The 16,693-nt window shown below is 45.6% G+C and overlaps 1 protein-coding gene across 3 annotated transcripts in view; it reads right to left on the bottom strand.

Moving 5' to 3' along the window:
* Window positions 1–295: 295 nt before the first annotated feature.
* Window positions 296–16,693, bottom strand: part of CLSTN2 (calsyntenin 2) — a 574,723-nt gene continuing 558,325 nt past the window's right edge. For 2 of the 3 annotated variants that reach the window (XM_039837304.1, XM_039837303.1), the window contains exon 17: window positions 5,223–16,452. In XM_039837304.1, coding sequence (XP_039693238.1) covers window positions 16,252–16,452 — 201 coding nt within the window. In that variant the 3' untranslated portion in view covers window positions 5,223–16,251. Of the gene's footprint in view, window positions 400–5,222; window positions 16,453–16,693 lie in introns of those variants that run through there. The other variant, XM_039837305.1, reaches the window with a different exon arrangement.

The following is a 16,693-nucleotide window of genomic DNA, read 5'->3' as shown; positions in this document are numbered from 1 at the left end:
CATCTCTGTGCATGACACCAAATGCTGATCACAACGATGCTTTACGAGGTCAAGGGTTCCACAGTCAATTTAGTTTGAGAAACACCCTTTTTCATATTCTCTTCTAGATGGTTCCAATGCACATTCTGAAGATTCCTGGAGTGAAAGAAACCTATTGAATCTATTACTTTCAAGAACAAAATTATTTTGGATTTTAAAAAACATAGCACCACTTAAGAAGCAGTCTATGGAATAAGGTCTTGGAGCAGCACTGGGAGGAAGTCCATGCTCAAGGAATTCTTGATTGAAGCAGTCAGTGGAGGTGGTTTGCTGCATCTGTCCAGCCTCCTCCCTTCTCCTGGTGAAGATTCTCTGTGCCTTCTTCAAGGAATGCTCCTCCTACCTCTCCACTGCGTGCTCCTGCAAGCAGGGGGCTGTCACACATGGACCCCAGCTCCAGCCATAGCCCCAGGGGCCATGTAGGATAGAAGGTGAGCCAAAGCTGTGCTTAAGCGAGACACTGAACTGGTACGAGTCCCTTCCTTTCCGCACTGTGGCAGAGAAGACATGCGCCTGGGAGCTGCCAGCAGCTGCAGATCCCACCTAGTAATGAAAACCGGTGGGAGAGAGTCTGCCAACATGCAAAGAGGGGCAGGCGTGAGGGGCACCTAGTTAGTACTTTAATAAAATATGTATATTATTGCTCTTCACGTATTAATAGTATAAAAAATAATTAATAATTGTATTTATGTAATATAATACATAACATAGAAATAATTATATACATAATTCTACAGTATCTATATATCATTTTAGCACATACTATATATGATTATTATATACAAATATATAATATATAGAATGTATATATTATATTTTTATATATAGTATGTATGTTATATATTCCTATATTATTTTATATTAGGTCTTGCTAATTATTCATATATTGTATACATTATAAAAATATAATTATATAATAAAATATATAGCATAATTTATTATAAAATACATAATATATACAATATAATAACATATAGAATATAATATATATGACATAAATAATATAACATATTTATATAACATAAATAACATGACAAATGTAATTTTATATTATATAAAATATAAATATAAAATATAAATATAGAATATAAAACATAAATATATACTAACAACCTCAGCAGGCCCTATAATTATATTATTTATAAATATATAATCCATAAATATATAATTATTATATATAAATATATATCATTATATATATAATGATATACATATATATCATTATATATAATAATTATATATATAATTATATATATAATGATATATATCATTATATATAATAATTATATATTTATGGATTATATATTTATAAATAATATAATTATAAATATATATCATATATAAATATATATCATTATATATAATAATTATATATTTATGGATTATATATTTACATATAATATGATATAATATAGTATATATAATATAATATAATGTAGTATATAATTATATATACTTATGGATTATATACTTATATATAATATAATTATAGTTATAATAGTTATAATTATATATTATAATTATATATAGTTAATCACCTTAGCAGGCCATGAGTTTCTGGTCTTCATAGAGGCCCAGCCACACCCCGGCTCTTCTCTCTGTCAGGTTATGAGAACCAAAAACTATCTATCCTCTGCTTAGGCTTCTCCAACTGGCATCAAAAGAATCCTGATGAACACAAGCATGATCTTTTGGCATGATCTGACCCTCCACCGAGCTGCCTGCATTTCAAACTTGGCTTCAGGTGAGGCAATGCTTGTTCCAGAGAAGATTTTAAAAATCATTTAGGATTCTAAAAGGAACAAAAAAGAGCGCTAGAGGTCAGGCCCCTTTTGAAAATTCTCTGCTCTTTTCGGCGGGGACGTGGTATCGCTAACTTTACTTCCATTTGAGCGGCCTCCTTTCATCTCTCCTTGGCGCCTCTGTGTCCCTTGGCTGTCTCACTTCTCAGGCTCGAAAAACCAGGGGGTGCAGGTTGAATGGTTTGCCATGGAGGAGAGGCAGCCTCGCCCCTTTCTTGCCTTTTCTGCCACTCAAACTCTCTGTCCTTCAGAGCACAGCCAACACCAAGCCCCTGGTCTCTTCATTCTGCTTCCTCCACTCCAATATTCAGTCTTCAATGACTAAGAATAGCTGAATGGGACCAGCAGCCCCTACTCAAGTCATTTGGCATTTAACAGAGATTACAGCCACCAATGAAAGTGGCAGTATTCCATGCCTGGTCCTGCGAAGGAACATGAAGTATTCACAGCACCGTGCATAAATCCCTTTAGGTCATGAGTAGAAGTGCTCCTGGATTTTTCTTGATGTCTGACCTGTAAACAGCGATGCGCTAGAACCATTGTTAGCCAACTGCTAGCATCTCTTCCCAATTCTGAGTTCAGTGACATCATGTTCACAGCTTAAAATCAGTCACGATGGGTGTGTTTAATCACCGCAATCAGCAAATGCTACAAACTAGACCCCTCCCCAAAGCTGCCTGTTAGCCATTCGCCAACACACCACTGCCCAGAAACCTCTTTACCCTGGTCATGCCTTTGAATACCCACATGGCTGACCTTGGCTTCTCTCACCTCCATTCCTTCTGCCACCCTTGCAGAGGCATTTGTGAGTAGCCATCACCCACATGACCAAATACTGAGTGGAGGGCATTGTGACAATATTGTTTTTCTTATTAGTCATACTCACCTGATCCACACTGATATAGTCTAGAATAGAGGTTCCTAACTGGTTGCCTGAGTGCTGAATGCAGCCTGCCAATCCATTTTATTTGGCCCACACGGCATTTGTTAAAACGTGTGCATTAGTTGCCAGAATTTAAAATCTGGTAGGTTTCTCACAAAAACCTGTGTTTCTAATGTTCTGGAAGAGAAAATCAGATCTAGCAATAACGGGCAACCATCCATGCCCATTGAAATAGTCGGCTGGAGTTGACAAGCAGCTCCCTCTCTGCACTTGAAACTCAGTTTTCTTTTCACCCGACGCCTCGTCCATGAAGCTATGCTCGCTTACGCTGCCTTACCTCTGCGGGCATTTGAATCCGGCTTAGGACAACATGTCCTGGCCCCTGTCTCCCCACTCCATCTACATGGGACACTTATGGGGCGGAGGCTTGGGCGGGGGTGGTGGTGCAGAGGATGGTAGAATCACATTCCACTGGGGAAATCACTGAGAAATAGCTCTAGACCTTGGGAGTGGAGCCTCCCATTAGGGGTAAGATTTCCATGGTCTAAGGTATGGGAAGAGGGGGAGGAAGGATGGCATTCCAGGTAGCATGACCAGCAAGAGCAAAAGCCTGGAGATGGAGATTCGGCAGGTGCTTTAGGAATACCGAGACCCAGGATTCATGCTGCACAATTGGAGGGGTATAAGGAGAAAAACGTAGGCTCGGCCAGGTCATGAGGACCTTAGATTTGAGGTTTCATTTAGTTTAGTTTGATGAATTCTCTCCAAGCTCTTGCCTTATCCCAGGCTTTCCCCTAGAGCACGAACATGTATGATTGAGATGAAACCTCTGCTCGGGACTTTTATCCATCGTTTAGTTTTCGTGAATTTGTATTTGTTGGTGTTTGTTCAAAGTTTTTGCCATGGACCTTTTGTCCGGTTAACTTAATATGAAGTCCTATAGTCAAACCCAATAAACAAGACCTTTTCAGATTAAAGAATGTAGCTCATTTCCCCAAGGACTGGGGAACCGCAAGTGCTCCAGGGGCTTGTGCAGAAAGCGTAGATTCCTAGAAGTCTCTGTGGCCTGTCAGCCAGGAGGGTGCCTTCCAGCGGAGCATCAGTCTCATGGCAGAGTGTGCAGGAGGAAGAGGGGAGGAGGCTGTGTGGTGGCTGAGGAATGAGGAGGTGCTTTTGAGAGAGATGAAAGGGAACAGGCACAGAAAGACAATGAAGAATCTATTTATCAGACAGTAAGAATGTGGGCCCAGATTGTTTCGGGAATAAGAGAGTGGTGAGGTAAGGAATCTGGTAGTGAGATACTACACCGGGCTCCAAGGAAGTGTGGTGTGTGTGTGTGTGTGTGTGTGTGTGTGTGTGTGTGTGTGTGTAAGTTACCAAGGTGAAGATGGAGGGACCCCTCCCCCATAAACAGATAAGTATTCTTAGGCTCCTTGCTGAGAATCTCTGAGATATAATAGAAAAAATATAGTTCAATGTGATAAACATGCTGTCTTAGCATCGGGCAGAACTCTTAGGGTGTGAACGATCTGTCTTTGGGAGAAGATCAGAACGAACTGCTGGGGGTAGAAGGATGGGCATGGATTTTGGCAGGATGCCAGGGAATGAAGAAAAGATGATGAAGCTGCTCTTTCAAGAGAAAAGGAAAGAAACTTGTTTTTCACTTCTGAGAAAAGGAGGCATGGAGACGAGAGCAGGGAGAGGAAAGAAAGGGTTTGGAGGGCAGGCAGATGGGACAAGGCTAGGGAAGGGTAGCCAGAAAGAGTTTAAAAAATGATAATGCCTATTGTGATAAGCGGTGTTTGCTGTGTTCATGTGCAATGTGACTCCACTTCATGACTCCAACGTGTCCATGAAAACTTTGTTTGAATTTCTCCTCTTTCTCTCCGGAAGCAAAGGGTAAGGCTCAACTCCTGGATCAGGCCCATGTGAAACAGGAGGGAGAGGCAGCAGTTACTACAGCTCACAGAATTCAAGGCAAGTGTTCTGGGTGGGAGGGGAGCCCGTCTCCCGTGGGCTTCAGGGGCAAGGTGGCCCTGGGTGGCACCTGGGTGTACGGGAAGGGCAGCATGGAGGAGCAGGAGGGAATGGGCTAGGAGAGAGACAGCTGTGCTCAGTCACACCTGTGCTCCACCACACCCCCAGCTCCCCTGGGGTCTCGTCTTCCCCATGTTTAATAGTAAGAACTACTTACTTCAGGGGTTAAGATCACATGCATAGAGCTCCAGCCCTTTGTAGGTGCTCGACAAATACATTAGGGTTGTCTTTGCCCTGGTCTCCGGCAATGATGCTGCCGAGTTCAGCTCTGCGTGTAACAAGGCGCCCTGATGAAGGCTTGATATGGGCCAGTTTTCCACACCAGCCCCCATATCCTATACCCTCTCTTCCCCATGCATGGATTTAGGACAGGGCCCCAGATAATGTTGACCCAGCCAAAGCAGTTCTCACCATTTTACCTCATCAAATAGGCTAAAGAATAAAAACCCTCAGAGGTCATATTTACTGTGAAATTCTAAAATCATATTTATTCACCAATTCACAGAAAGTGTCATAATGACCACCAACATGAATCAGTTTGTAGGCATTTACAAGCCAAGGCGGAAAATAAATATCTGTCTGTGTCGAATAGCATTTAACAAATTACTCGGAAACGGCAAGAATCTTAATTGTTAGAAATTTGAAGTGTGTGATTCCAACATAGGTAAGATCACAGGCTCAACAGATTCCCGTGACGGTTCTTGTTTCTTCCTATATCTCTATGTACATACAGATTCTCAGTGCCCCTCACCCAGTGTCAGCCTGAATTGGACAGGACAGCTCATTAGGCAGGGGCGGGGGTGCTGACAGAGGGGTGGGGAAGGAAAGAGCAATTTCTCTGATCTTTGCAACTAGGCAACCTCATTCATGGAGCAAGATGACAATGCCCTCTCCTGAAATTAGATCCAACATTCTATAAACGCATTCAGTCCCTCCAACGAGACAGTCCAGAGGTGGCATTGCATCAACTCATACACACACAATAGTATAGTTAGCAAATAAACACATTTTCTAGACTAAAAGGATTCATTCTTTGAGGCAGCTGGAAGAGCTCAGAAATCTGACATGTCAGGTACACACTGGCCCACCCCTGGAGGCGTAGCTGGCCATCGTGGGAGACTGGCTGGCCAGACTGGCAGTAACTGCGAGATAATAACAGTGATTGAAGGTGATTGTGTAAAACGAGGCTGCTGGTCCTTCCTCTCTCTGCAGTGTCAATACCACAGAGGCTTGGAGAGAGAAAGCTCACCTCCTCTCTCAGACCTTTCTCACACACATTGTGGCTGGCAGTTGGGAGTAAACAGCCATCCAAGACTTTTAAATGGTGGTGGCATCTTCAGACACAGGAGAAGAGAAGGGCCGAGAGGAGAAACCACTGGACCTTTCTGACTGGCCGAACCCAGGACCTTTTACATTTGGTTCCAGAATTGTGTCTGAAATTGTCAAAATTCAACAGCATTTCACCACGTGTTTAGGAAATGGCCGAGGTGACAGAAGGGAAGTCCCCGGCCCTGTTCCCTGTAGAAATAGCTTGCTGGGTGTTACGCAGATGTGGTATACGTGGTATGAACCCACTAAGTGCCATACCCTGTCACTGCTCGCTACGAGAGGGCCAGGCAGACCCAGTGCTTGCAGCTGGTTGGACACTGCACTGAATCTGTGAATTAGTAACGGTTTCTCCTTAGCCAGGTTGTGAAGATCTAGGAGGGGGATGTAGACAGGCTTCTCTGCGGCTCATTTAATTTGGGGTATAGTGATACTACTGAGTGTCTACCAAGTCATGACAAGCTAGATCTTCAATTTCTAAATGCTTACCAAACTCCTACCATGTGCCAGGCCCTGTTCTCGGTGTTTTGAGAGCTAAAAGTAAACAACAAGAAGAAAAATTGTAACACCCAAACCAATGTTTCTAAGGAAATTAAAATGTGTTGGGACCATCAACATCTTCATTCTATAACTTACTTATTTCTCTATTATAGATATGTATATGACACATATATTTAGCTGGTCTTTCTCCTACTCATCTCTGATAATTTATATTTAATACATTAACTAATCTTCCAAACTAAAGTGCCACCAAATCATTCCAAATCTTACCTTACCGACATTATAATGTCCATGCCAATACCATAGCACATCCAACTCTAATACCTACAGATTTCGTTGAAAACAATCAACTTCTACATGCACTTTCTTTTCTAAACTCACCAACTGGTTTTCTTCAGTCTCCTTCCAAGCCTGTTCAGCTCAGGTCACCAACAACATTTTTTTTTAGAAGCAACTGAGGTCAGGTTGGAAGCAATTAGATGGCTTGATCCATCATGACTGGCTCAATGAAGAACTGAAATCACCTGCCAACAGCTCTGACTTTGGAAGTGATTGATACGGCTGCCTCTATGGTAACACGGCCAGACGTACCCGAAAGTCTGCTGAAACTTGGACACAGCTCTCAAGACAGGGCGTTCTGGTTGCTGTCACTCCTTTCTATCCAGCCTCACCTGTTCCCTTACTCTGAGTCGCCATCTCTTCTTATTTCTTTGAATGCTCAGCCCTGGGTACCAAGTCTAATTTCCTAACCTCTAAAAGGCTTTTGCCTTATTTCCACCCCTTGAGATTTACTAGCGATGATGAGCCTTACTTCTCCTGAATGCTGCACATCGGCTCCTTTGTAGCCGTGAAAGGGAGCTGGGGGCTGGGTTTTTCACGCTGCCTAGGATAGATGCACTTTTGTCTCCGGGGGTGGAAGTGCAATCTATTCACCTCTGTGACCCATAGGCACCAGCAGAGCACCTCATCGCAGAGCTCCTCGTGAACCCTTCCCGAGAGCAGATGTCTCCTCATCCCGTTCCCTCCCTTCTCCACACAGGGACTGGAGTCTGCAGCTGAGACTTGTGATTGGTTCTCTGCTTCTGAAAATAGACACAACCTGTGGGCTCGTTTCTCTGATAGCTCTTTCTGGTGGGGAAAAAGAACCCTCACCATTTGCATGTGCGTGCACGCACACACGTGTCTGCGCACGTGTGTGTCCCAGTTCTGTTCTAAAATGCTCAAAAAAAATAAATAAATAAAGGGTCTGGGCAGCAGAGATGCATTTTCATTTGAAGATAAAAGCTAGCAGACATTAAAGCTGACATGTTTCTGTTGCCTGTGATTAATACACGCTGTCTGCGTTTTGGCTTTTTGCACGTCTGTTGCCCTCGTTTCATTAGTCTATTGAGAATTGAGCTTCACCTTGATGAATCTCCTCTGCAGCCAATCTGATAAAAGACGCTGGATAGCAGCACAGGGCTTTTAACAGATGAGGGCTTTGTCTCAGTGGGGATGGTGCCCATGGCTTACTGGTTGGAGGAAGTGGGCTCATCAAGGCACATCCACCCCTGCTCCTTGCTTAGGGGCTCCTCTGACTGGTTATAGCTGAGAAGGGGTCACTCTCCCAACAACCTCACTCCTGTTCTTTTTCCATTTCTTAAGCAGGAAGGTTACCCTCCCTCCACTGCACTTCCAATCCTCCTACGTCTGATTTTGTAAAGGACCGCAACCTATACGCTAAGAGAAAAGATGGAGGAATCTTTCTCCAATGGAGCATCTTAATTTTTCAAGCCTTGTCCATTCATTGATGTCCAGTGATCTCTGATTTTCCATGTACTTCAGCTTTTATTGAGCGCACGCTATAGACCAGGGGCCATGTTAGATACCCAGGGTGCTGTGATAGATAAGTTATTCTTCTTGACTTGAGGAAGGGGCCTGCGACAGCAGAGGAAGCAAGAGTTGGGGAGCCATATTAACCTCACATAACCATGGGTTCCCCATCAGGGTACCCCATCAGGAGCCTGGGAAGTGAGGACAATTGTGGTTCCATTTCATTCAACTGAAAGTTCTCATGGAGCGGGACCCCGACTGTAAAGATGTGTTACCTCAATGGTCCAGAGGTACCAGCTCCTCTCTGCTCCTTAGAATGGGAGGAACTAGCTGGTGTCAGGATGCAGCACTCTCTACATTTCTGACTAGTATAAATGGCTGACAGGTCTGCCCGATGACACGCCAGCATGTTTCACTTTTGCCCAGCCTTCCTAACGAAAGCCCCCTCACTGCTCACTCACTCCACCTGGTGTCCTGGCTGGATCTGAGGTCCTCACCCTCAGTCCTAATGTCTTCCTATTTTACCTGATTTACACAAGTCTAGGCCTGCCAAGGAGAGCAGAGCTCATCCTGCTTCCCGAACTACCAAAGGCCTCTCCATCGACTGCCTGACGTCCAATTGCTTGTCCTTTTGTCCACATTAGGCTTTTGCAATAAATGACTAACTTCAGTGAAATATATGAAATTGCCTTAAGGTCTTGGGAAAGAAGGGTTTCATTAGAGAATTCATGCAGAGAGGCCAAGCTATAAAGAAAAAGCCCTTTGGGATCTAAGTGGCCTGAGGAAACACTTTACCTCTACTTCTGGGATCTCCACCAGCCAGCGACGGGCAAGCCCTACTTGTTCTTGTTAGCAGATTCTAACCTGCTAGAGATGAGTTATTTTGATACGATCTCTGTGGTCTCAGGAGACTGGGCATTTAATCGGAAGACCTTTACCAAGCCGGGTTGGAGAAACGAGGGTGTCCTTTAGGGCATTTGGGAGGACTCAGCAAGGAGACTGCTGACAGGACCAGGAATGTGTCTCCGATCTGGAGGGAACTGGGGTTCTTAGAAACTAAAGAGCAAGGGGCAGCTCTCCGAGGCCATGTGTCTGGGCTCTTTCCCTGCCCGTTTCTTTTCAGTTCTTCTACTGCAAGCCCCGCACCCCAGTCCTCCATCTCCCGACCTCCGAAATCCTTATCCGAGGACAGATTCCGTACCACAGTTAGTTGTACATGACGGATAGAGTGCCAACTAGTCCTCCCAAAGGTTGATGGATCTTCATAGTTTAAGGTACAAATCAAAAAACTTAATAATTGGTGGACCCCAGGCATCTGGTCAATGGGGGAAAAGAGCAGTGGTGAAGCTTGGCACCTCTGCAGGTCTTAGAAATTCAAGGGCCAAGACACTGTCTGCAGGGAAGGTGGCAGGTTTGTTTTTCTTTTCTACTTTTAGTAACATCCAGAATGAGTTACTGCCCTTCCAAGAAAAGCCATTTATTTCCCATCCAATTTAGTGCCTGGATTATGACGCTGCATGCTCCAGACCTACTACCCATGGAGCGGTGTTGCAGTAACCTGGCAGTGTCCTTAAATGACCACACTCCACTGTCTGCCAAGCAGAGAGACTATGTGGACAGTTCTCCAGGTGATGCAGGGTCACTGCTGCAGTTTAATTGTTTCCCCCTGAAGTATAGCCCTGGAGGAGGGACCTGGATGGTGGCCTCCCTAGGGATGAGTGGCCTCATTACGGCCTCTCCTGGGATGTTTCTCCAGGATGAAAGGGGACAGACCAGCAGGAAGCGGCTCGAGGGAAGGAGAGGAGTTGAGACTAGGACCAGGGTTCTCTGAAACGACTGCTTCAGGGAGTATGGACTAGAGCCTGGAGGGCCCTGGAGGGTGGGTGGTACGTCTGCTTTGCCCCCTCTCCTCAATACACTAGCAGTTGATTTTTTAACTTCTTAACAGTCATCTCTTCCTAAAGCCAGTTTAAGTCACTCTCCTCATTCTCCACATGGGTGGTCCTCACACCTTAGTGGGCATCAGAATCAGAGCCCATTAAAACACAGATGGCTGGGCCCAACCCCTGGGGTTTCTGACTTAGTAGGCTGTGGATGGAGCCTGAGAATTTGCATTTCTCACTCATTCTCAGGGGATGCTGATGCTGTTGTTCCAGGGACACACCTTGAGAACCTCTGCTCCACAGTGTCAAGTGTGAACCCTCAGCAGTTCCTTGAAGTAGAGCCCTTTCTCCCTCTTTGGCTTTGACTTGGGGGCTCAGAGGTGCTCCTTCACGTCAGGCTGTTACATGGCCTTGGGCCTTGCTTGGCGCAGGCCTTCACCTGTACCTGGGTCACCCTTTCTAACTTTTGAGGTCTGGCCGCCTGCTGTACATCCTTAAGATCTTCCTTTGGCCGAATTTCCCTGAGTCTTAGCTATGTTATTCTGGCCCAGTGGGCAGGGCAACTGGCCTTCATCTACTAGTGAACTGAGTCAGATCAGGGTAGATTTAAGGAACACAGAGAATGGCAACTACATGTGAATAAAATTAAATTATAGTTTAAAAAAAAAAAAAGAAAAAAGATGGAGAGCAGCAATCCTTGCCTGCTTTCCTAGAGAGTGCCTCAGTTGGCCTAGCAGTGTGTCAGGGCTCCCAGAGTCACACCTACACCTTAGGGTGGAGAATGGCCCAAACAAGTCATCCCACCTCTCCCAACCCCAAACGTCTGTCCCTGGCAGAGCTGACTGCTCATAGACAGCCTCCAACCCCGCAAAGGAAACATCCCGGCAGCTCGCAAGATCAGGCGATGCTTATGGCAGGGCCACGTCTCACTCATCTTCCCTTCCCATTCCTGGCACAGGGCCTGGCACAATGCGGGCGCTCAGCAAGGATTCGCTAAATTACATCAAACGTAGTTGCAAACACGAAATCCCATCTGTTCACTGATGGCATACAGGAAATATCTGATAGATTTCTGGGGTGCTGATGGAGGTAACGTCTTTGTCTCGTTTTGTCTCCCTGGGATAGTCAAGTCTGGCTTTGAACCCATGGCCCTTGTAAAGCCACATCTCCTTCCTAGCTGGCGCCAAAAGGAAAACTAGAGCGAGATCTATAAAGCAGGTACAGAATAAATTTATAAAGTAAAGCACATAAAGACAGGAAAATGAAGGTGCTGGAGCAGACTTCGAAAATTTCATTGCTCATTTCCTTTGCCTACAGCTGGACAACTGAAAGTGGTTACATGAAAATTAAATTGTGGCAAGGGCTTTGGCTTGTCAGCCTTGATAAATGTCTGATGCAGATAGAGAATCGTGTACCATCAGTAGCCCGCCAGGGTACACTGCAGGAGGCTTTGGGGATCCTCCAAAGGCCTGAGAATTATCTTACCTGGAAAGGCTCTACTTTGCACTGGTAAATTCTTTCAAAGAATTAGACAAACGCCCTCACTTTTTTTTGTAAAACCGATTTAGTTAATTTAAATGAGGGGATGGTTAAGAAAAGTCTTCCTTTCTTCTTCTTGCTAATATTGAATCATAAAGCCAAGAAGACTGCTAATTTTGAAATGTGCTGGGTCGGGCTTTCTACTGATTATGTCGCTATTGATTCAAACAGTCACAATTCTTTAGGATCATTTTTAGAGCGATGGCATGAGCTGGGCTGAAATGGAAATCAGTCTGAGATGATGAACACTCCTGCTTCGAAATCATTACGGGCTGAGTCTTGCCGAGAAGGCCTTGTGCCTGGGTGTTAGCCCTCAGCTCAGTGGGGTTAGCACCCAGTAGTCAGTCAATCCCTGGACCCAGGGCCTTCAGCTCTTGAGGGATGCTTGCCTGTGTTTGAGTCAATTTAACAAGTGTTTTTTGTTTTCATTTTCCTTTGGAACAAGGACTTTTAAAACAGCTTATTTAAAGACTATGGTGTTCTTGTTCATTTTGGAGGCAAAAACCACTGGGTAGTTTGAGGGAGGGTCTAAGATAGCAATTTGCTTTCCCTTGGCAAACAGAGGGCTGCTTTCCATGTGCATAGGGTAGGGGTGTGCACACTACAGCCCGAGGGCCAAATCTGATGATTGCTAGGTTTTGCATGGCCCGTGAACTCAGGAAGGGTTTTCTTTTTTCCTTTTCCATTTTTAAATGGTTGAAAATAAAAAATCAAAAGAGTAATACAATTTCACGACATGTGAAAATAATATGAATTCTACTTGGCTGATATTTTTTAGGGTTTATAAATAAAGGTTTTTTTGGACCATAGCCATATTCATTTAAGTATTATCTGTGGTTGGTTTCATGCTGCAAGGGCAGAGTTGAATGTTTGCAAAAGAGACCATACGGCTTGCAGAGCCCCAAATAGTAACTATCTGGCTCTTTACAGACAAGGTTTGCAGAGCCCTGCCATGTGTACAGAAATGGACAACACTGCTTCCCACTGGTACCCCTCTTCCTGGAGGGCCTGCGTCCACAAGGAACAGCTCTTGCTCCATGCAGAGAGGCGTGGTCTCAGCTTGCTCGATGAGATGATTGAAGACGTTCAGAAAAAGGTAGTGAAGAGAGAGCCCACTGAAATCACATTTTTGTTATCTAGGTGAGTCTGGGCCTCGGCCAGATTTATAGCATTTGATCAAACCTACTAGAATATACTTTTAGCATTCTTCAAGTCAGGTGGCCAACCCATTGATTGCTTTACTGCACCAGAATAACTAGTTCTGTGCAGGCATTTTCCATCTCAACCTCCTCTCCCTTTTCCTCCCTGTCACCTGAGTCACTTGAGAGGTGTCAGTCTATCTATTTTCAAGCTCCAGAGAATACAACCTGATCACGCACTTGGCAAGATAAGCAATGATCTGGCCTCTGGCCAAACGGGTCAGCTGTTCCTCCCGGGTGCAAGTCTGCATCTGCCACTACTGACGTCTGGATGAGAGGCCACAGCGTGTCTGGGTCATCTGGGAGTTTCAGTTCCCAGATGCCAGCATATGGAGCCTGGAAATGCTGGACTGATTAATTTTCCATTTGTGGTTAGAATATTTGGGGGGGGAGGGCAAGTGACATTACTCACCACTCACCTGGATAATACCTGAACTATTGCTACTTTTACATAACGGACCCTTCTTGTTCTCACCCTGGTGTGAGTAGGGTGCTGGGAACGTGACAAATGCCCTTTGACCCAGCAGCACCATTTCAAGTGCCTCATCTCTGAACTGGCCTGTGGACTGTGATCTCCCACAGTAGGAGTTGATGGAAAGGGCTCTGACTTGACCCTGCTGTTTCTCTGCATGAGTCCAGTCCACAGACTGCTGCCCTACCCAGTGCCGCTTTCACCTGCTCCCTCCCTCCCCTAAACCCTCAAACACAGAAAGATCTTCCATGCCCCAAACAGCTCGCTCAACCATGAATAAGTGATGCAGCCACTGAAAACAGCCTGAGGGTAAGGAACACCTCCCCCACCCCACCCAGACAGGTGCTCTCAGGAACGCTGGACTTACATATTTTAAATCAAGATCCAATTCAAACGAAAATTGGTTTTAAACATATAAAGTACTCATTTTACTGCCATAGAATTGGGAGAATTCTGTTAGCTTCTAAATGACCAAAGAATCTTTTTATTTCACTAAGGGTACTGTGAGAACTACACAGTCCTACAGATTTTCTCCTTGTCAATGTGCAGACACGGCCTGATAGGTAAAAGCTATTTGGTTGGGGGAATTCACAGAGGTGTCTATTTCCATTCGATGAATACAAAACCAAACTTCTGCCAGCGTTTTTCCCAAAGAAGGGAAAAATAAGAGCACGGGTTGAGTTTGTGAATGTGTCCCTCTTCTTCCTGTGACTTCTCTCCCTCCTCTACGTCTAATCTCTTGTATAATTTCTATGCCCCTTTGCAAGAGCCTTCTCCTCTGCAACCATCAAGTCCTCTGAAAGGAGGAATTTATCTTACTCAGCCTTATTCCTTTCCCACAACTTCTGGTCGAGTCCCCAGCACATAGTAGGTCCTTGATGCCTGTTAGCTGTGTAAATACAAACATAAGTAGAATCGGGGTAGTGGGCACAGGACCAGGAATGGAAAGCGGGGCATCTAGTCTTATACATCTCTGAATGATTCTGAGCAAGATGCTTGAGTCACTGAACCTCAGTTTACTCATAATGAAAATGTTTCTGACAACAGATGTCCCAACTACTTCACGGGATTATAGAGAGGCTCAAAAGAGGAAACAGAAACAAAAAACATTTTAGGTGATGGAAAAAGCTACAAAAGTTAGTTTTCTGGAATCAGAAGGTTGCAAAGGCCTATTATGGGTCCTCCCTGGGTGAAGGTCAGACTAGAGGACATTGACAGCTGTCCTCCTTCATAAGTAGATTTAATGACATGGAGTAGAGTGAACAGATTCTGAACTTTCTTTTGAACCCGAATGCACCCGTAACTAGGGACTAGCTTTGTGCCTGTGCCAAGCCAATACAGGATGGACTAGGGGAGGCTGGGAGGATGGGGACAGATCACACATACTGAGGACAAAGCCCAAGACATTCGAGCCTCATGGAAGTCCTATAATGGCCCTAATTCTTGCCTGCTATTCTCTTGGCCACAAAAGATCACAGACCAGTTACTATAGCAACAATTCTCCTCAAGAGGTGTCCATGTTAGGAAGGAGATGGAAAAGATTTCCTTATTAGAAAAAGAAGAAGTAAATAAATTAGGTTTTTAGATATATTTGCCCTCCACCCTAAGTGCTGCTCCTTTTCTGAGGACAAGAAAGAAACAGCTATCACCGCAAATATGCTTCTAATTCCCAGCAGATAAATTTCCAAACTTTCATTTTAGACTTGATGCAGTTCACCACGCTTGTTCTAATACATCCAAGAAGAATGTATTTTCTCAAGAGGCAAACCAGTATGAAAAAGAGGACGAAGGACCATAAGACTAGGTGGTGACAACCTTGTCAACCTCAGGCCGCCCTCTGGCCTGCGAGAGCCCAGCCACCCCCGTCTTTTAGATCGACGCCCCGCATGAAGCCCGGTGGTGTCACCTCATCAGTCCTTCCTTCTGAGCCCTGGCTACAGGCTTGTCATGGCTTCCGCCCGGGGCAGCGCCTGTGTGGAATGCTTCCTGGATCCTGTGGTTTCACGGGGTGGAAGCCCCCAGCAAGGCAGCCACACCGGTCTCAGCAGCTGCCAGGCAGGCAGACTCAGATAGCTTTGGCTGGGGACCAAGTCCTGTTGTGGCTAAAGTTTCAGATTTTTCATATAAGCTTATATGGCCTCAGAAAGTTCAAAGGGAAAGGCTGTCCAAACTGGGGAGAGTATGTGTGTGCATGTGTGAGTATGTAAACTTCTCCCCGTGAACTTAATTCTGCCTCAACAAGGACTTTCTTTAAAGTGTTAAGGACCAAGACCTCAGGTATGCGAAGTCCGACCACCCTGCCTGAATGAAGCCACTTGGAGAGTTAGCTCAAGAAAACCTGCTGGTCTGCATGGAGAGATGATTGAGGCAGGTACATACACAATGAACTGCAGACCAAGGGCCTTGGGGACACAGAGCCTGGGGGAAGTGAGTGACAGACAGGCTAACCTTTTCCCCTGCAGAGAAGAGCAGAAGCAGAACTCTGCAGGTTGGCGGACAGGGTGCCGGGGAGCCCAGGGCAGGAGCAGTGGGGGCTGCGGGACAAGGTATAACCTAAAGTCCCCACTGGGGGTGACACTGGGCTTCTAGGAACCGCTCTGGGACACAAGGAGTGTCCAAGGTGTGAGGGGTGGGTTCCAGGAGGCAGGGGAAGGCCTGCCTAGCCTGTCACAGAAAGCAGAGGTGACGGTGATAGACTCAGCATACATCAGGTGGGCCTTACAAAAGGGACAGGTGGGCGGGCCCCGAGAGCCAGGCACTAGTAGGGGAGGGTGGAGTCGTCCCACTCCAGCTGGGCTTGCCTGGGTCCGCTCTGCCCGCGTCTGCCCCTGCCCATCCCTTCCTCCTCCTGGTCATCGCTGTCGTCCGAGTCACTGCTGCTGGAGCTTATGTCTTCCTCTCCTTCCTCCTCCTCCTCCTCCTCAGTGTCATCTTCCCCACGCCCCGGCGCTTCATGTTTCTGGGGGTCGGGATAGAAGGGAAACCACTTTGGAGCTTACAGTTCTCCCTCTACTAAGTAAACATTTTGGGCCCCTGGGAATTCCTTCCCCTTAATGCTAACCCCTTGGGCCTGGAAGGGAGGGCCTCTGGTGAAAGGCAAAGCAGACAGCCAAGGACAAAGGCAAGAAGGAGCAGCAAATTCCAAGACATGAACTCGAGGTAAGACACGGGACATTTGGCCAATTCCACACACTGGCATT

The sequence above is a fragment of the Pteropus medius genome, unplaced genomic scaffold (assembly GCF_902729225.1).
Source record: "Pteropus medius unplaced genomic scaffold, Ma_sr-lr_union100, whole genome shotgun sequence".
Lineage (NCBI taxonomy): Eukaryota > Metazoa > Chordata > Mammalia > Chiroptera > Pteropodidae > Pteropus > Pteropus medius.
The sequence above is the reverse complement of the archived record's forward strand: the minus strand, read 5'-3'. Positions and strand labels throughout refer to the sequence as shown.